The sequence below is a fragment of the Acinonyx jubatus genome, chromosome D3 (genome assembly GCF_027475565.1).
Source record: "Acinonyx jubatus isolate Ajub_Pintada_27869175 chromosome D3, VMU_Ajub_asm_v1.0, whole genome shotgun sequence".
NCBI classification, from domain to species: domain Eukaryota; kingdom Metazoa; phylum Chordata; class Mammalia; order Carnivora; family Felidae; genus Acinonyx; species Acinonyx jubatus.
In genome coordinates, this window is record NC_069392.1 from 71432352 (window position 1) to 71451872 (window position 19521).

The 19521-nt window shown below is 41.3% G+C and overlaps 1 protein-coding gene across 1 annotated transcript in view; it reads right to left on the minus strand.

The window, feature by feature from the left end:
• Nucleotides 1-2513: 2513 nt before the first annotated feature.
• The window catches only part of MBD2 (methyl-CpG binding domain protein 2), a 65234-nt gene continuing 48226 nt past the window's right edge, over nucleotides 2514-19521 (minus strand). Inside the window, exons 4-7 of the mRNA XM_053205694.1 lie at nucleotides 13267-13357; nucleotides 11772-11949; nucleotides 6969-7107; nucleotides 2514-2985 (exon numbers count right to left, since the gene is read on the minus strand). Coding sequence (XP_053061669.1) covers nucleotides 6981-7107; nucleotides 11772-11949; nucleotides 13267-13357 — 396 coding nt within the window. The 3' untranslated portion in view covers nucleotides 2514-2985; nucleotides 6969-6980. The remainder of the gene's footprint in view (nucleotides 2986-6968; nucleotides 7108-11771; nucleotides 11950-13266; nucleotides 13358-19521) is intronic.

The following is a 19521-nucleotide window of genomic DNA, read 5'->3' on the forward strand; positions in this document are numbered from 1 at the left end:
ATAGACAAAAAGTCAACAAATAAATACAGATTGAGAAGATTTCTACAAAGGAAATAAACAGAGTGCTGAGGCAGAAAACGAATATTACAGGGGCGGAGAGTAGTTACAGTTATTAGAAAATGCCTCTTGGAAGTGACATAAAACTGACACCTGCAGGGGTTATGACAAAGGCATGCTCCGACGGGAGCGTTCACTATGCACCAGGCACTGTGCTAAATGCTTTATAAACAGTAGCTCATTTAGTCCTCACGACGACTCTATGAGGTAGTATTATTCCTATTTCACGGAGGAGGAACAGGGCTCAAGGAGATTAAGTCACCTGACGAGTCACACAAATGGCAAAAACCAAGGTTCAGACACAGGTTCTCTTCATTTCAAAGTGCTCACTCTTAAAAATTCTTAAAATAATTCTTAAAAATTACATGGAGAAGTGAGAAACTTCGAGTAGGGAAATGATACAGTCACATTTGAGGACCATTCTGATGACCATATGGAGGAGGAGGGATGGAGACAGAAGGAGGGAAGGAGGGAGGGAGGGAGAAAGAAGCCACTCAAAGTCCAGAGGAGAGGAAAGGAGTTGCATGAAGGCAGTGGTTGCGGGAATGAAGAGGTATGTGTGTGAGAAGGGCATTTGATAGTTCTAACAGGACTGACAGGACATTGGAAGCAAGGGAACAGGGACCACTCAAGGGCACCTGCTTTGAGCAATTGAATGGGATGATTTGCTTCTACCCTTGTTAGGGGATGCAGGACGGTGGTAGATTTGGGGAATAAGATAATGAATGTTTAATTCTGGACATGTTATCCTGTGGATATCTTGGGTAGACCTGGACTTATAAGATGGTCGCCAGTTGGACATCATGTAATGGCTTTCATACCTTGTTCTCTACCTGAGCAAAGTATATAAGAACAAAAATCAAAGTTTTATACGTGTGTACATTGTGTTTTTGCTTTTACCAAAACTGTTTATAAAAGCATGTATATCTTGGTTGGATAGCTTTGTAAAAAGAACATATGATCACCAAGGTGAAGTTACCCCAAGCTTAATTACAGAAGAGAAATCATGGACTTGGGGCGGGGGAACCTAAGAAAAGCCTTTGGACATCCATTCTAAGTAGCTACACCAGTTCTTGAAAAGATATCAATGTTGACTTCCCACAGCCACCTTGTTTGGGGCAGTTTGATGGGCCCAGAGGAGGCATCCTTGGCCAGTAGTCTGCCCAGAGTCTGCCAAGTATCCAGGCTCATTTGCCAGTTAAGAATGCTCTGAGGAAGCTGGTGGCCTAAGGGACAGAAATCAAAGCTGACTATAAATCAGGAATTCCAAGAAGGTGTTACTTATATAGTTTGGCATAAGGTCCAGAGAGACAGCAGCCCAAACCTAGCCAGTTGTATTGCTTTGACTATTATTCCTCCCTTCCTCAGGAACTGGAAGGGTGCTGGAGGTAGTGGTAATAAAAGGTACAGGTGACACTTATATGGAACTGGTCACACCATGGACCACATCATTTCTTGGTCTAATTTTAAAAGAACTCAGAGTGAAGAAGTACATAAACCCTCCCTGTAGAAAGCTATTATTTCCCAAAATATCTTCAAATTTGCTTACAACCACTCCCTCCTTTTCCTTGGCATCAGATTAACTTAAAGAGGTTTTTGCTTTTTATTTTTTTTTTTCAACGTTTATTTATTTTTGGGACAGAGAGAGACAGAGCATGAACGGGGGAGGGGCAGAGAGAGAGGGAGACACAGAATCGGAAGCAGGCTCCAGGCTCTGAGCCATCAGCCCAGAGCCTGACGCGGGGCTCGAACTCACGGACCGCGAGATCGTGACCTGGCTGAAGTCGGACGCTTAACCGACTGCGCCACCCAGGCGCCCCAGGTTTTTGCTTTTTAAACTCATTTAATAATGCTGTGCCAGTTGTAGTAAATAGGTATCGAAGAATTTAAGTGGTAATGAAGTTACACTTGAGAGTTTCAACAACAACAACAACAACAAAATAATACTGTGGAGGCCAGGGACTGATTAGTAAAGTATTACAATCTGGCTCATTAAGCAACTCTGCCTGGAAAGTTGCCTCTCTCTGGAGCAAAGGGTCTAACCTGCACCTGTTAACTCAGTAAGCCAGCAGACATGAGAAAACACTAACTGTTCTAGAAAAAACAACAGCCATGGACTTCCAGTACCATCCAAAGGGTACCCGTGTACCTAACTCACGCCCAAGGGAAGGAAATGCTTTATTTTTATAAAACTAACAAAAGTACTAATCACAGGCAAGAAAAAAAAAAAAAAAAAAAACCCTGACACATGCTAGATGGCAACTGAGAATTCAGGGGAAAGCGACACAGTTTTCACGCTATTCGGAGGCGTATTGCAAATGCATGAACTATTCTCTACCACCTCCATTTGAAACCTAAGGCCCAGGGATCACAGCTGACTGTAAATCAGGAATCCCAAGGGGGCGGGGGAGGCTATTTATTATGTGTGCTCTTTTAACAGAAAGAATTCCAATCAGTCTGTGAATATAATCATTTATTTGTCTTTACAGTGATGATGGAAGAATGTACAGGTGTCCTCTTTCAATAAAGTATAAAAATCTGTTTATATACAGTGAAGTCACAATAATCTTTAATTGGGAGATTTATTTGGTACTACTGATCGGTTCATATTAAAACGGGGGAAAACAAATATTTCACGTAAGTGCTACATTTCCAGTAGATTGCACCTGGCATCAAAAGCTCAGCTTCAACTTAAGCGTCCTCCTTGATATTACAAAAGTCTAATTTTAAGTCCTAGGACTCAAAATAAACATCATTTTTTGAATAACAGATATATACATCAAAAATACATCTAAAAAGGCATTGGTTAGTGCTATTAAAAAGCTGTATGTGCTCGGGTATGTTTTTTTTCTTACAGGCGAAACCCAGTGGAAACGCTTTTGTTCAATTCTAGAAATTTGCTCTTGGGGAACGTTGGTCGAAAGTTACCTGTAAGGAAAAACAAACAAATTTAAGTAATTCAATGATTTCTCAGGTGAGGTCAGCAGAACTTGAAAAAGTAGAGGCTAAACTTCACGTAGAACCACATTTTTAAAGTCTTGTTAACATTTCATTACAGCGCTTTGTACATAAAAAATGTTCAACATATCCTCTCATTGTTTCAAGTGCTTTAACAATAACTTTATACTCCTTTTATTTTCAAAAGAGTCATATGTACAGCTTTGTATGCTAACACAAATACTATCTATAATTAATTGAATCCATATAAAAACAGAAATCATAGGGCATACAAATTTTAAAAAAAAGTCTGTAGTAGATACAGCCAAATGCAAACAATTTTGAGAAAATTTAGAAAAACTACTAACTGATTTACTTTACTTCAGAGCATTTAGAGATGACAGATATGCACTGAAGTTTTATTATTATTTCACCTCGGTGAAACAGTACTGTGCAATGGCAGAGTTTATATATGTGATCCCGTATCTCAGATGTAGCTACATATTTTAAAACCTTTGCTTTTATGGTTTTCTTCTTGTTGCATTCACTCCTAAAACTGCGATAATCTGGGTACTCCTCTATGATTGTAAAATTTTAACAGTTCTCAATCTGTTACAGATATATATACATATATATCAAATAGGGGCACCTGGGTGGCTCAGTCAGCATCCGACTTCAGCTCAGGTCATGATCTCATGGTTCATGAGTTCGAGCCCCACATCAGGCTCTGTGCTGACAGCTCAGAGCCTGGAGCCTCCTTCGGATTCTGTGTCTCCCTCTCTCTCTGCCCCTCCCCTGCCTGCACTCTGTCTCTCCTGTCTCTCAAAAATGAATAAACATTAAAAAACTTTTTAAATAAAAATAAAACAAATAAATAAAGGCCCACTTTGCTAATAAGGAACATCAGAAAGAACCATGGCATGGTGGGGTGACAGACCCAAGCAGAACTGCATGTTACAGGCTCCATCTCTTACGAGCCATGCGAAGTCGGCCATGACCTACCCTTTGATCAAGCCAAGCCCTACCTATTCTACAGATTATTACAAACACCTGATTACGTTATGTGGCAGTGCTCTGGTTTATGAAACACTTTAGGTGCAGAGAGGACTAAATGAGCGAATTAGGTACATTTAATTCTGAGAACTAAGAAGTACTTCTAATTCTTCCACAACCTTCGAGTCTAATGGCCTGGTCTCATAATATCATTCCCCAGTTTAGGATGTGATACCCATACTCTGAATCTCTCTGTACCCAACATGCCAAAACAATGGCTACTTTAAGTATATATTAAAATTCTAATCACTCAATATTAATTAGTTTGTTCCCACCATTAACCACATTTGTGCCAGGCAATGGGCAATGCTGGCATTCATTCATTCATTCATTCATTCATTTATTTATTTATAATGCTTATTCATTTTTGAGAGAGAGAGTGTGTGTGTCAGAGCGGTCAGCACAGAGCCTAACAGGGGCCCAAACACACAAACCGCAAGATCATGACCTGAGCTGAAGTCAGACACTTAACCTACTGAGCCACCCAGGACCCCAATGCTGGCTCTTACATGAACAAAGTGCCTAGTCCCTAAAACCCATGCTTGCTTACATAAATCAGGGTACTGCCTTGATACCCATTTGCAAAGTGATCTGCGATGTAAACAAGGGTCTAATGAAACCTCAGTTAGCAGACCCCTGATTAAATTGTCTTCAGGACAAAGTCTGAAAAACAACAAATGCTAAAAGGCTCTGAAGAGGAGGGCTCTCCTAGAGTCCCTTTTGATGCAATCCAGGCACAACCATTCCAATGCCCACACTGCGCTCCAGAGACAGCATGGCTGAAGCCTTCAGACAGAAGAAACATGCTTCAGACTTTTCCTCTGAAGGACTTACACAGACCACGCACACTCATCAAAGCCCATAAAACACATCCCGGCCAGAGTGGAAAACAAGATTCAATACCAACATGGCGTCTTCCTGTCCTCAATAAGGGAGAAAAAAAAAAAAGACTTAAAATAGCACTGAACTGGATTCCCATGGTTCTGTGTGTTCAGGAAACTGTCACCAAGTGGAAATGCTATCACTGAATACATAATGTGAGGCACTATAGTTATTACACGATTTCTGTATCACTGTGGCATGAGCCGCTCCCTGGGTTACGGCAAAGGCACTGATGGGAAGGGAAGGTTGTGTGAACCATTGACTCAGCGTCCCTGCACACAATACCCTGTCTGTGCCTGTACCAAACAGGCCTCTGGCCATCCCTCGGCGGCTCAAGTGAAAAACCTGGAGTCGTCCCCATCACTTCCATTCAGTCACCTGGTCAAGCTGATTCTATCTCCAAATACCTCTCAAACGGACCTCTGCTCTTCCTCTTTCTCTGCACCCACTGCCAACATTCCTGTGAAGCCACCATCTCTCTCTCTGCCAGGCTACAACAGCCTCCTCACTGGCCACCCCGCGTCCAGGCTGTCCCTGCTCTAATCCTCTCTTTCACACGGCAGCCAAAAGGAACTTGCACAGAAGCACATCTGACCATGTTCCTCAGCCTTCAGTGGATTCCCATTTGCTTTAATGTTAAAGCTGGAAACCCTTAACAACAACCCATCAGCATAAGATTCGCCTCCACACATTCTCCCAGTGCTCCCCAGACCTACTGTAAAGGCACCGACTTCTCCTTGCTGTTTCTTTACATGGGAACACTTTTATCCCGAACTCTGGCCTACTGCTGCTTGCCCTTGAGGCTCAACATAAATGTCACCTCCTCACAGAGGCTTTGTTGACCCTTCACACCACGTTAGCTCCCCTGCCATCAGCTCCCCCAGTACCTTTGCTTCTCCTTTGTAGCACTGATCACAATTGGTAATTATGGAATGTGGTGAGTGTCTGGTTAGTACAACTGTATGGCACGTTCCGTGAGCAGAGGGACCATGTGATTGTGGCCACCACTGTGTCTCCAGAACTAGCACCAAAAGCAAGAATGACTAAGCGGGGCCAGGTGTGGGTCCATAGACTGAAAGGGATGGGGGAGGACAGATTCAAAAACATCTAGGAGTTAGAATTCTAACTCACTCTGTTTGTTCTCTCTCTCTTTCTCTCTCTCTCTCTCTCCCCACAATGCCTCAGTTTTGGCTTCAAAAGACATAAATAAGTCACTGACTCATAGGGGACAGAAAGTAAGACAAGGTCTGCTGAAACCAAGCAGGATGGCAGTTGGGAAGCAAGATGCCACATTAACCCCTGGAGCCTGGACCACAGCCACTTAAAGAGAATATATACCCACCAGGACAGAACCTATGACACTCATGTGAGCTCACGACAAGGTCAAAGTTTGTATGTTGTAAGGTAAATTATTTATTATCCTTTAAAATGTCCTTCTGAGTCTCTCTGCATCAAATCTATGCTAGAGAAAACCTACTTTAGGGCCCTAATTTTCAAGAGCGGACAACAGGGGCGCCTGGGTGACTCAGTTCGTTAAGCATCTGACTTCAGCTCAGGTCATGATCTCGTGGTGTGAGTTCCAGCCCCACATCAAGCTCTGTGCTGACAGCTCAGAGCCTGGAGCCTGCTTCAGAGTCTGTTTCCCTCTGTCTTCTGCCCCTCCCCTGCTCGCATTCATTCTCCCTCTCCCTCTCTCTCTCAAAAATAAAAAATAAAAAAAAAAGGGAGGGGGGGAACAACAGACCCCAGAAAGATGGTGTGGCGGGGATGACCGCCACCTTCACCACCTGCGACGGCTCTCCTTTCTTCCACCTGGCATTACAAGAGGAGGTTAGACTCCTTGCAAGTGGCTTCAGGGCTGTGAGTGTCTTCACATCATTAGGACAACAGGGTGATTCTTAAACACAGAAGAGGCCGAACGGCGCCTGCTCACCCCTGCGGGGGAGCGTCTATACTTTGCTGAGGCAGGCCACAAAGGGCAAAAGCAAGAAATCAACCATCTTCAGGTGCAAGCCCCTCCCCCTCTGCTCTCAGTTTACCTGATCATATTCTTAGGCTTCATCTCCACTGTCCATTTCGATATCCATTTCTTCCGTATCAGCAGCTCGTGACAAGATGTCTGCCATCAGTGCTTCTTCCAATTTTTTGCGTACTTGTTGTACTCGCTCTTCCTGTTTCCTTTAAAAAAAAAAAAAAAGTAAAATCACACTGATGATCTGGCAAGTACTGGAACCATGCAGCTGCTACTACACTTTATGTTTAGTTTATCAAAATCACGAAAACTCCCAACAGTACATTTCCTTCTCCTTAACTTTGCAAAACTTTCTCCTACACCCACAAAGCCAAATTGCACAGGAGGCGGGCCTTGCCAAAAAGAGGAAACTTCAGACAAGCAGGTATCCCACATCTCGCTGAGAATTCCTGGCAGGAGTGGATTTATTGCAGTGACCTCTTCTTCAATTTCAAAACTTTCAAGTATGTGAAGATTTGGGGCTGTTGCTGTAAGGGAGATTAGAAATAACTTGAAAGCAGGGATAAAAGAAAAGTTATATGGGAAATAAAGAAGGGGAAGAGATTTGTTCAACAAAGCACAGAGGAAGATGGAGGAAATGGGGGCACGATGGAGTGCCGCATTCTGTCTTTGTTAGGGGCCAGCCCGTCGGAGCTCTTCCCTGGGTTCCCAGTCCTACCGACAGCAGGCCATCACAAAGAAGCCAAGACCAAGGAGAAAAGCCGAACAGCATCTCAACTGAGATGAGCTGAGAGGTTAAGAACATGCCACAAGTTTCTCTGTGTCTTGGGGATTGCAGTGGGACCTCAAAAGTGAAAGTTAATAGCGCCAAGTCATAAAAAGAGGTTCTGAACCATTTGGTGGGAAACAAAGCCCGGGAAGAAAGTCTACTGGTATGTACTTTGTGTCTAGAAGTCAGACTAAATTTCAGAGTAGCTCCGTGACAGTGCGAGAGAGGGATTCCTAAAACAGCTCTCCTGAGCAAAGACGGTAAGTAGCAATTCACATCCAGAACCCAGCGAAGAGGCCACGGCTGCCAAGAGAAGGGGGAACCCTAGGAAGGAAGAGGTTCAGGAAACCCAAGACAGGGAAAGAAGTAGAGCCACAAGTGGGGTGCTGGCCTTGACTCGAGAGCGGGACAGATCGCGTCTTGAGGCCAGAGGAAAGGTGGTTAGGACAGATGTAGACTGGGACATGGAACAGCTCGGTGACAAGTAAGAGACACAACAAGCAATACTGAGGGCTCTACAGTGGGGGCTGGGGGGGGGGGTGATTTTTCTCTGTCGATATTGAGGAAAACGAAGTGCAGCACTGCCTCAAACCTGGGAAAGTGGTGGGGCGACATTCTGGAAGAGCACGTGAAGCTTCCCTGAGGACGTGCCTCTTGCGTCCTCAGCCAGTTGTAAAGCTGCATGTGCTGTGCTGTATCCCAGCCTGCACGTTTCTTGATCTCCTGAGACTATATCCCAAGTGAGAAGCTAACATAAAACTCTACAGCCACAAAAACTTTAGATGTCCTCTTTACTGCAGTCAAAAAAACAGCACAAAGAGTTAAAAGGTACACATTTCCACTTTATACATGAATTTTCACAAAGAGGAAGGCTGTCACTGAGTAAGCCTCTGCCATGTTAAGAAACTGGAGTTGAACAGATTTTCATGTAGTTGGAGCACGGTCAAGAAGAAACATTGTTTATTTCTTACATAGTCAGCCTCGCCTTGGGCTCCCTGACTCAAGGTTTATGACAAATGGCATATCAGTCTCATCGGCAATCTCTCACTCCTAGTAACTGAGTATGAGAATCTGCACCAGTGCCCCAGAGTAATCCCATTAGGAAGAAACCAGAGCAAATCTAATGTTTGCCATCGATTCTCTTTTGTCTTGAGCGTTCCTTCCCATACTTATGTAAGCTGAAATAAAGCATCTGCATCTGCCCATGGTGGGAGGCAGAATGCAACAGTCCCTGCCCCTGGAGAGACTCCCTGTGCAGTTCCCTCCCCTTCAGGGAGGCAGAACTTGTGAATGGGCCAGGATGTCCCTCCGTGATTAGGCTACTGATCGATGGGACCTTGAGTTAATCAAAAGAGATTATCCCAGAGGGCCTCACCTCATAAGAACTCTTACAAGAGGCTGCGCCCTTTTTGAAAGAAATTGGGAGAAAATGTGGAGGGAACCTCAGAGCAAGGAACTGTGAATAGCCTCACCCCACATCCAACAAGACACCAGGGGCCCCAGTCCTACAACTGCAAGAAAATGGATTCTGCAAAAATCACAGGACCTTGAAAGAAGATATTAGAAGGGAATGCAGTGCAACTGACACTTTGGTTTCCGCCCTGAAAGACCCTGGGCAGAGAATCGACTTGTATATCAGCCCCAGGCCTCCGGCCTACAGAACTGTGAGCTATAAATGGGTGGTGTTTTAGGCTGCTAAGTTTGTGAGGACTTGTTATTTATATTAAAATAACATCCAAGGATTAAAATGTTATCGAATATGCTGAAAAAAATATATACTTAATGTTTAGATCTTTTTTTTTTTAAGGTTTATTCATTTCTCAGAGACAGAGAGACAGAGCATGAGCGGGGGAGGGGCAGAGAGGGGGAGAGACACAGAATCCGAAGCAGGCTCCAGGCTCTGAGCTGTCTGCACAGAGCCTGATGCAGGGCTCGAACTCATGGACTGCAAGATCATGACCTGAGCCGAAGTCGGACGCTTAACCGACTGAGCCACCCAGGTGCCCCAATGTTTAGATCTTTAACTGAAGGTCTAATATAAACAGAATATTGGCAGGGCACCAGGACAGCTCAGTCGGTTGAGTGTCTTGACTTCGGATCAGGTCATGATCTCACGATTTGTGAGTTCCAGCCCCATATCAGCTCATTCCTGTCAGCGCGGAGCCTGCTTCAGATCTTCTGTCTCCACCCACTCTCTGCTCCTCCCACCCCCCTCAAAAAAAAAAAAAAAGCATTAAAAACAATTAAACAGAATATTGGCTGCACAATTAGAGAAAGGGTAATAATTCCATTTGCAATAATTTTGAACCTGTATTAATTCAACAAGAAATGTGTGCATAATAATTTCTGTTACGACAATTAAATCAAATGGATAATTTGTTAAACAAGTTTACCCTAAAAGGAAATCATGGAGATCTGGCTTTGAGATAGTCTGCTCTACTATCAAAAGATCTGCTGTTGAAGGCATCAGCATTCCCATGACATCACCCAGAGGCCCTCAGTCTACGCCCACAGTGACCTGGCAGAATCCCTACTGATTTACCCGGTATTCATTCCAAGACAGGTAAGAACCTGTCTCCAGGGTAATTTCCTTCCTCAAGGGTAAGAATAATCCAAAGGGCAAGTCGCTTCCTCCTCTTGAATTACATTTTGTTTTTCTTAAAAAATAAAGCTGATCAGGGGTGCCTGGGTGGCTCAGTCGGTTAAGTGGCCGACTTCGGCTCAGGTCATGATCTCACGGTCCGTGAGTTCGAGCCCCACGTCGGGCTCTGTGCTGACAGCTCAGAGCCTGGAGCCTGTTTCAGATTCTGTGTCTCCCTCTCTCTGACCCTCCCCTGTTCATGCTCTGTCTCTCTCTGTCTCAAAAATAAATAAACGTTAAAAAAAAATAAAAAAAAAAAATAAAGCTGATTAAATTCCATGCAATCAATGCATGTGAATGCAACTTTGAGTCATTTTACACCTTTTACATCTTTGCAAAAGGAACTACTTTAAAACCTAGCAAGTGCTTTACAATTACAAACCTAGGTAGACTCACACATTTAAAAACATTTTCATGCCACCTTTTCATGGATTTAGAAAAAAAATACAAATATAAACATTTTAAAATTCTATGATTCAAAACTGCCATCTGCTGGTTTTGTCTAGGAATAATACTCTAATAAAACTTTCTGATTTAACATTCAGAGGATAGAAATGGTGAAAGATATGCATTGTCCTATTTTTAAAGAAAATACAGTGCACTACAATCTCATTATAAGGCAATGATATTCCAGTTCATAAATCCCATATAACAATTTCTTTCTGCTCTGAATATCTGGAATAGTTTGCTTCTTTTGAGCAACGGTTTGCTCATACATTCTGGGCATTATCAATCTGAATTGTACATTTTCTTTTCACTATTTGCTGCTAAAAACTAACTTGTGGAGCAGTCCTGGAGTAAAAGAGGTTAAGAAAGGAACCTCGTGTCCTCTCCTTACCCCGGGCTCTGTTTTACCACTTTATGCTTTACCCTTTGCTTGATATTTGCCATTTGCTTCTCACCGAGCTTGTGTGTGTGTGTGTGTGTGTGTGTGTGTGTGTGGCACCACCTTAAATCTTTACCTGAAACAAGATGAAGCAGAAATGAATAAATCTCTAAACTAAGCCTAAGAGAGTAAACAGAATCAAGATAAGCAAACTGACCTTTGAAAGCACAAGTCAGCTTAAAGCAGCATGGTTACAATTTGTTTTAAAGAAGACACTGGTTTGCAGACAAACCAATGCAAAAAGCAATCACAAAAGGCATCACTGAATGAAAGGGGTTCTTTACAGCAGAAAGGCAGAACCCCAAAATGCAAAAGACACTACAGTAACAGTGTGTAGAGAGTACAACTGATGTGTCCTTCAGACATGACCGTGATGATATTTCCAGCTTTTTTCAAGCATGTATTTGTTTTAAATGCCCTATATCACCTTCCATTAGTTTCACAAGTTATTAAAAAAAAAAAAAAAAAAAAAAGTGTAACTTTCTGATCGATTCATCACTTAACCATATGTGCCACAGAAACTAGGAGGCAGTATAAAGTTTATCAAATAGGAGTTATATTATAACTGCCTTACCTAATGTCTTCATCTGTGACAATGAAAGCCTTGCAGAGGGGTTGAGATGTGTTCAGCCAAACAGCGGGGTTCTTTTCCACAGCAGGGGAGACCTGCCCTGTGATTGGCGCAGAGCTTGTGTGCAAAGCGCTGGCAACAGCAGATAAAAGGGTCTCGTCATTACTACCTGGACCAACTCCTGCGATCAGAAATACAAACTGGTTAAAGGGACTTCCAGATGTGCTAAGCAAATCTTACATAACCTAAAACAACTGACATTTTTATGCTTGTTTGGGAGCATATATTTAAAAGGATGATATCGTATCTACTGAACAGTTATCATATACCAGAGAATTAACATTCCAAAAAAAAAAAGTAACAAAATAGTTGAGCATTTTAATAAAACTTTAACACAACTTCAAAATACATTCTCCAAGGTACTAAACTGTTTAAAGTTGGCTACGTTTGTTCAAGCAGGGTCAATTATTTTAATGATCTAAATCCCTTCTAAAGTCACATCATATTTGAGTTTCCCTATTAATGCATCCCTCAAGTCCTACAACAGTTACTCCTGTAGGTTTCAATATTAATTTCTGGCAATATCTCAACACTTTTCTTTTGTTTGGGAATTCACAGGAAAAGCCAACGCAAGCATGCTGTACCTGCAGCTCTCACATCCTTTTCAAATACCTAACAAAATATCCAAGTTAACCAATTAATAATAACCAATAATAACCAATTAATATTAACCAATTAATAATTGCACACCGTGACTACCTACACTACCTACACCGTGACTGGCACCAGGACCGCATTTAAATGCACTGCTTGAAGTCCTAAAGTTATGAAACCAGTGAAAGCACTAATTTCCAAGAAAAGAGAGGGATGCGATAATGTTCTAGCCATGAATTATGACAATTTTTGAGCAACCCACACTAGATCAACATTTGGAAGCTGAAGTTCTAATACTTGAAAAATAACGCTCCTCTGGAATGGAATTAACATGGGATATGACAGGCACACTAGTTAACTGATTTCTATACCCCGCAGACCCCACTTGCTGCTGTTACTGGGCCAAAGTGCCTCAGTTCCCACTGCTACATGCAGCAGCAGTCTGTGCAGGGAGAGACAGAAGAGTTATTAGCTGTTCTTCTGATAAGAGGAAGAGTGAAAGAGCAAGCATTGAAGCCAGATGCTGCTTTGAGCAGGAAGCTTGAGAAATTCTGCCACTCGGCTGCATTTGGTTCTAAAAGCAGCACATGGGTCGATTTATACGGTGAACCTAACCTAAAGCCAAAATTCTTACACAGAAAAAAATCAGAAACATCCCTGCAACACTGTACAAGCTCTTCAAGTACATTCTCCCTGGGTTTACCCCAACACAAGAGGGACATCATCCAGAAAGGCACACAATCCCCCAAAGTAAAGACCCTGTCTCAATCATTTCTGACTCCCACAGCATCTAACACAGAGCCTGGCACATAGTAGGTACTGCTCAACTGAATTTGGATAATACCTTGAAGACCTTTAGGTAGTTCCATGGTTTTTATAATTTGTTCTGTTACATCTGATGCACTAAGTCCTTGTAGCCTCTTCTCCCAGAAAAGCTGTAAGGCAAAACATCACTGTTAATAGACATTCTTGGACCAAGAAAGTAGCGCATCGATGCTGCTGAATGATGAAACTGAAATCATTTCAAGAGTTTCCTAATTTCCCCACTTTTGTCCTTACATATACTAAATGATACTCCAAATATGAATTATTTCAACATGTCATAATTCTTTAAAATGATATTAATCAAAATTTTCTTATTTATGCAATCTATTCACTTGTTACAGTATTATAGATTTTTATATGCTATATATTATATATAGTACTTCATAAGGTAACTTCCAAAGAATGTAACTTGAATTATTAAAGATTTCATTTGGTATGAAAATTTAATGTTATAATTTATCAGGGAAAGAAAACAAATTATATTATAAATACCCCTTTATTCAATATTATTAGGGAAAGAGCTCCTCCACCTGTGTGATTCTTCCCCAAAACTGAAGTTTAGTATTTAAGGGGTCAAGAGCCAGTTTTTATGAAAACTTTTCTAAAATGTTTTGTATACTTCCTTGCTTTTTGAGCAGGGTGTCACGTTCATGGGTGACTTTCTCCCTGTTGCAGAGAGCCCAGATCACCTGAGTCACTTAGTGGCCCCATGCCATCATTCTGGACATGAGTCAGCACACTGAAGGCTCCTCATACTCCATGGGGCCACTGAGGTATGCAATTGCTTATTCAAACACTAACTGGTCCAAGACAGTTCTGCTGTTTGGTTTTCATATCCTTTCTGTACTTCATTTTCTCTCCTAGCTAGCTATTACTTCTCAATAATGTCATTCATTTGTTCAACATGTATTTACTGAGCTCCAACTACGTGCTGCCCCGTGGATGCCTTAGTAGATGAGATACACTGGGTCTCTGTCCTCAAGACTTATCTCTTTTCTAGTCTGTTTCTTATTCACTGTAGCCAAAAACAAAACAAAACAAAACAAAAAACAGATAAAGGAATTCCTTAGGACTCTGTATATTTGTCTTTAATCCCAGATACCTGGGGCTTGTCAAAAGTAGGTACTGAAAAAACACTGGTACTAAAAAAAATATTGAATGCCTGAATATGGGAATAAAGGACTCAGAATGAGGATCCTGAGGGGCACACAAACCCAAGTTGAAACCCCAGTTCTAGATGTCTAAACCTTCAACTGCCTCTTCTGTAAAATGTGACAGTAATGAGAACCATGTAAGATTAATATGGGGATTAAACAGGGCAATGTATGTAAAGTACCTGTCATGGGGAGTCGGCACAAGGTTTATCATATTTACTTTTAGCAAATTTTGACCACCCTGAGGGCTTATATTCTGACTTCTAGATATATGAGAAGTATCAGGTAACTGCCCTCCAGACAAATGCAAGATACAATAAAAATCTCTTTATGGCAGAAGAGTTATACGCTGGATCTCTAATAACCTCACTGCTAGCACCAAGAGTAACCTGCAATAGAATGCTTCACTCTCCTCTGAAGACGGCTGGTATATGGTAACAACTCCTTACATCTCCCTATAAATTATGTCATCAGCAGAATATGTGGTCAACGTATATGAGGACACGAATGCATTAATTATCATGGGTGAAAAATAGTTAGGTGAAGGTAATAATTGATAAATGTGATAAATGTCCCAAAAAAACCCCACCTGCTATTCTCTTTTTGTGGGAAATAATATTATCTATGCATTGATTATCACAACTATGGGAAGAAAAAAAAAAACAAGGAAAACAAAAGCCAGTCAATTCCTAATGAAAAAGGAAAAGTATTCAGAGGAATCAGTGAGTATGATATTAGCAAGCACCTTTAAAAAAAAATAACTTAATTTGCAAAATAAATCAACACTACCAAAAAACAAAGTATAGATATTATGTACAGATATGATTACTAATATTTTACATACTAACATTTTACATAAAATTCCATTGCTAGATATCAAAAGTTCAATTTTTTTACATTCTATAATTTTTAATTTTTAATTTTTAAATTCCTATTAACTGAAAGGAAAACGATATAAAATTTAGAAAGGAAAGTCTTGCAAAATAAACCTTGGACTGAGAAACGAAGTGTATGGATCTGGATTACAAGTCCTGGTATCACCACATGCCATCTCACAGCCCTCAACTAAGTCTGAAGTTGAATATGATATGCACCGATGACCTCTGTATAAATGAAATGCTTATGCCATGAAAACGGAGGCACGTGGATTTACGTAGGTGGATGTGTGTAGGTGACTGTATTTCTGCCCCCACTCGCGCTCCCCAGAGGAGGTGGGGGATATGGGAGAAGGAAAAAAAGGCTGGTTTGATAAAACAAAACATACACTGGGTGTAGGTCACCACTGCCCTGCGCTCCATCCTTTCCACCACTCATTCAACACTATCAGCTCACCTAATTTTTGAGAGAACTGAAACAGTCTTCATGAGATAAATGTCTGTTTACAAATCCGTATGTTCCTGGGGCACCTAGGTGGCTCAATTGGTTGAGCAACCGACTTCGGCTCAGGTCATGATATCGCAGTTTGTGGGTTCGAGCCCCGCATCAGGCTCTGTGCTGACAGCTCGGAGCCTGGAGCCTGCTTCGGATTCTGTGTCTCCCTCTCTCTGTGCCCCTCCCCCACTCATGCTCTGTCTCTCTCTGTCTCAGAAATAAAAAAACTTACAAATCTTTATGTTCCTAACTCATGTTCCCTACATTAATTTTCTCAGGCCCCTACCTGTTTTGTTTGTTTGTTTTAGGGTTGGGAACTTCTTTACATTTGAAAATATTTCTTAAAATGACATAGGCATCATGCTAAGTGAAAGAAGCTAGTTATTTACATGCTGTGTGATTCAATTTATAGGACATTCTGAGAAAAAAAAACCTATAGGGAGGTTGCCAGGGATTAGGGGTGGAGGGAGGGTCTGACTACAAAGGGTCAGCACAAGGGAATTCTTTGGGTACTGGAATTGTACCCTCTGTTTTTATCCAGCTGCTAGAATTACCATTTTCTTTACTTTTCAAGCCAGTTCCTCAAGGAATGACTGATACGTACTACCTCCATCCCCCATTTCCACTTGACTACCCCCATCCCATTCCCCATGAATTTTCACCAAATTTGCTCTTGGAGGCAGTCAGCTCCTGTCACCAAATTCAACGACCTATTCTCTTTCTCTCTGGTCATTTTATAACCCTGCATATGCTGTGGAGAGGTACAGCGAACAGAGAAATCTTCCTCTGCCTAACTTTAAAATTTTCTGATCTGCTCATTTATGAATTCTATGTTTTCATTAGGTGACAAATTGTGGCCATCTGGAGTTCTTATTACTTCTCCAGCTATTAGAAGGCTAAAGGCAAAAACACTGAAATGATGAGTCTCCTTAAATGTGTAAGGAGTCTCCCTCTGTGACAGCGATCCCGTCTCTTCCACCACACCTTCATAAGCACTATTGCTTTCATGAATCCTAACCTACCCACTGAAAATCTGATTTCACCTGCCAAATCAATGATATTCTCAGTGTAACCTTGTTGCCTGAGGCCAAATAATCAATGTAATACTTTTAAGGAGCAGTGATTTAATATTTGGAGAAACTCCCAAAACGTGCTATCACCCTCAGTTATTATATCCCTTTCTAAGTCCCCACTACTTAGACCCTCCAGGTGCCTCTAACACCTTTTCTTTATCACCCTCCAGCATATAAGAAAACTGGAGAGAGCCCATGTGTGCATGATGTCATATGGCCAACAGTCTGGGCAATGCCTGATCCAGTAGACTAGCCGATGGAGAAGTGAGGCTGGGGGTTAAAAGTCATGTAAAACCACAAAAGTGTCTAAAATGTCAGCGACAGGGGCAGTGCAGCTTTGGAGGAACTCCCTCCGCGGAAAATGGAGTTCACATCCACAGCTTTGTTCCTCACATGAAGATGCATGTAATTCTATCTTGGAGTCCCAGGGGACAAACAGGATCGTGTTATGAAAGCTGTTTCTTTAGTGAGATGATCAAATCTGTTTTCTGAAAGTAAACCAACCCAGAATACAACTGCAGCATTTTCTTCTCTTAACTGCTGTGGATTTAACTGGGACTTTGGGAAATTTGTTCAACTGGCCTTACAGAGGATATCCAAAAGAGAGGATGAGGAAGAAACTGGGATAGCAAAGCAGCTCCCCACAACCACACACAAACACACCATCCCTATTCTGATGCAGTAGGAACTCAGGCTAGTCATGTTTATTAGTACTGTCCTCTATCACCCTGAACTTGATCATGTGTACCATGAAGGAATCTGTGCTCTTCTGGGGAAGTCAGAACAACACGGTTTACCGGAAAAAGTAATTAGAGGATCTCTCCAGATTCAACAAATATTCTTTTAGTGCCCATTATACACAAAGTATTTTGTCAGGTACTGAGGATAGTTATTAGGATAACTGGTAATCACTGCCCTCCAGGAGCTTACTGCTTGTTGGGAAACGAGCAAAACTCTACAAGATAGACTGTGATACCCGCAACAAAGAAGATACGAAATGAACTTCAATTTGGGAGAATCCAGGAAGGCTTTTAGAAAGAGGTAGCTCTTGATTTAAAAAAAAAAAAAAAAAAAAAAAAAATGTGTAAGAATTCTACACAGGAGGAAAGACTACTCCAAACAAGGAATCACTTAAGCAAAGGCAAGGCGGTGAGACAGGGAGTATAGGTCACTATTTCTAAATGTTCTTATACAGAAGAATAACCAGAGTGGCTTGTTTTAAATCTATATTCCAAGGTCTCAGCCCTAAAGATTCTGTTCAGTAGGTCTGGGGTTATAGGGCTTGCTTGGTTTTCTTTCTTTCTCTTTCTTTCTTTCTTTCTTTCTTTCTTTCTTTCTTTCTTTCTTTCTTTCTTTCTCCTCTCTTTCCTTTCTCTTTCTTTCTTTCTTTCTCTCTCCTCTCTTTCCTTTCTTTCTCTCTCTCTCTTTCTCTCTTTCTTTCTTTTACAAGTGTCTTAGGTGATTTTGATGCAGGTCCAGGGATCTCAGTTTGAGAAAAGCTGGTTTGGTCTATGTTGAAAGAATGGTGGTACAAACATAACGCTGGTGTATACTGACCACCAAGATCTCCGAGTTTTATTCCTGATTATACCAGAAAGTAAAAAATATATTATTCTATTCTGTTCTTGCAGAGGACTGGAGAAAGATATTTGCCTTCCTCTTTTCCATTGTAGGAAGACATGTGTCAACGTATATTTAAGAGTATACCAAATTGTTCAGGTGTAAATAGGGAAAGGGCTGACCTAAAGTTCTTTTGGTGCCCAGTCATATTCTCTTGGTGGAATAAGAGGAGGAGAAAGAGGACAACTACCACTTATCCACCAAGCCCTTTCCACAGGCCTGGCACTGCGCTCAGTGCTTTATGTGCAGAAATCCTATGAATCTTTCCTACAGCATTTTGAAGAAGACATTATTAGTCCCATGTACAGTCACTTACCAAAGGTTATGTAACTAGTCAGTGGTGCAGTTGGAATTGAAACTCAAGTCAGGGTGATTAAACAGCCCTGATCTTAACAATAAAAGCTCTGGAAGAGCATTTCCATATTTGGCTCTGTGTTAGATCATAAGGTAACAGGCCTCAGACCCTTCCATTCATGAAATCAAAGGCTGACAAAAGTTCAATACATATGAAGAGACGTTATCAAGTTGCTCTTAGTTCATCTGCCTATTAAGTCATACTGGGTAAGTCGTCAATTGCAGGCAATCTGTGCTGATGCCTGCCCCCTCCTCATGCAGAATTAAGAGGCCCACACTTGTACTGATTTAGATTAAAGCCAGCATAGAATTTTAAGAAGATATCAAATCATAATTCAGTGTAGCTTATATGATAAAAACCAAAGAATTGATATTATATTCTCTGAAAATGAGCTTTCTTAGAATTAATTGCAAGTATCAACCCCATTGAATATCAAATTTTTATTTGGTAAATAGAAATTAAAGTCTGAGAACCCCTACTCCAAGAAAACATTTTCAGGTAAATCCCACTAACAATAGAGTGGTAACAGGTATTTCATAAAACAGGAGAGAGGGTGTGATTTACTATAAGCATACATAACAGAAGGCTTTTGAATTTTTTCTATAAGAACACTGTTTTAGGTTCATTATATTAATATCTATTTCTCATGAAACATTGAAAAGCATGTAGATCAAATATACCACTATTATTTTCATCCACCA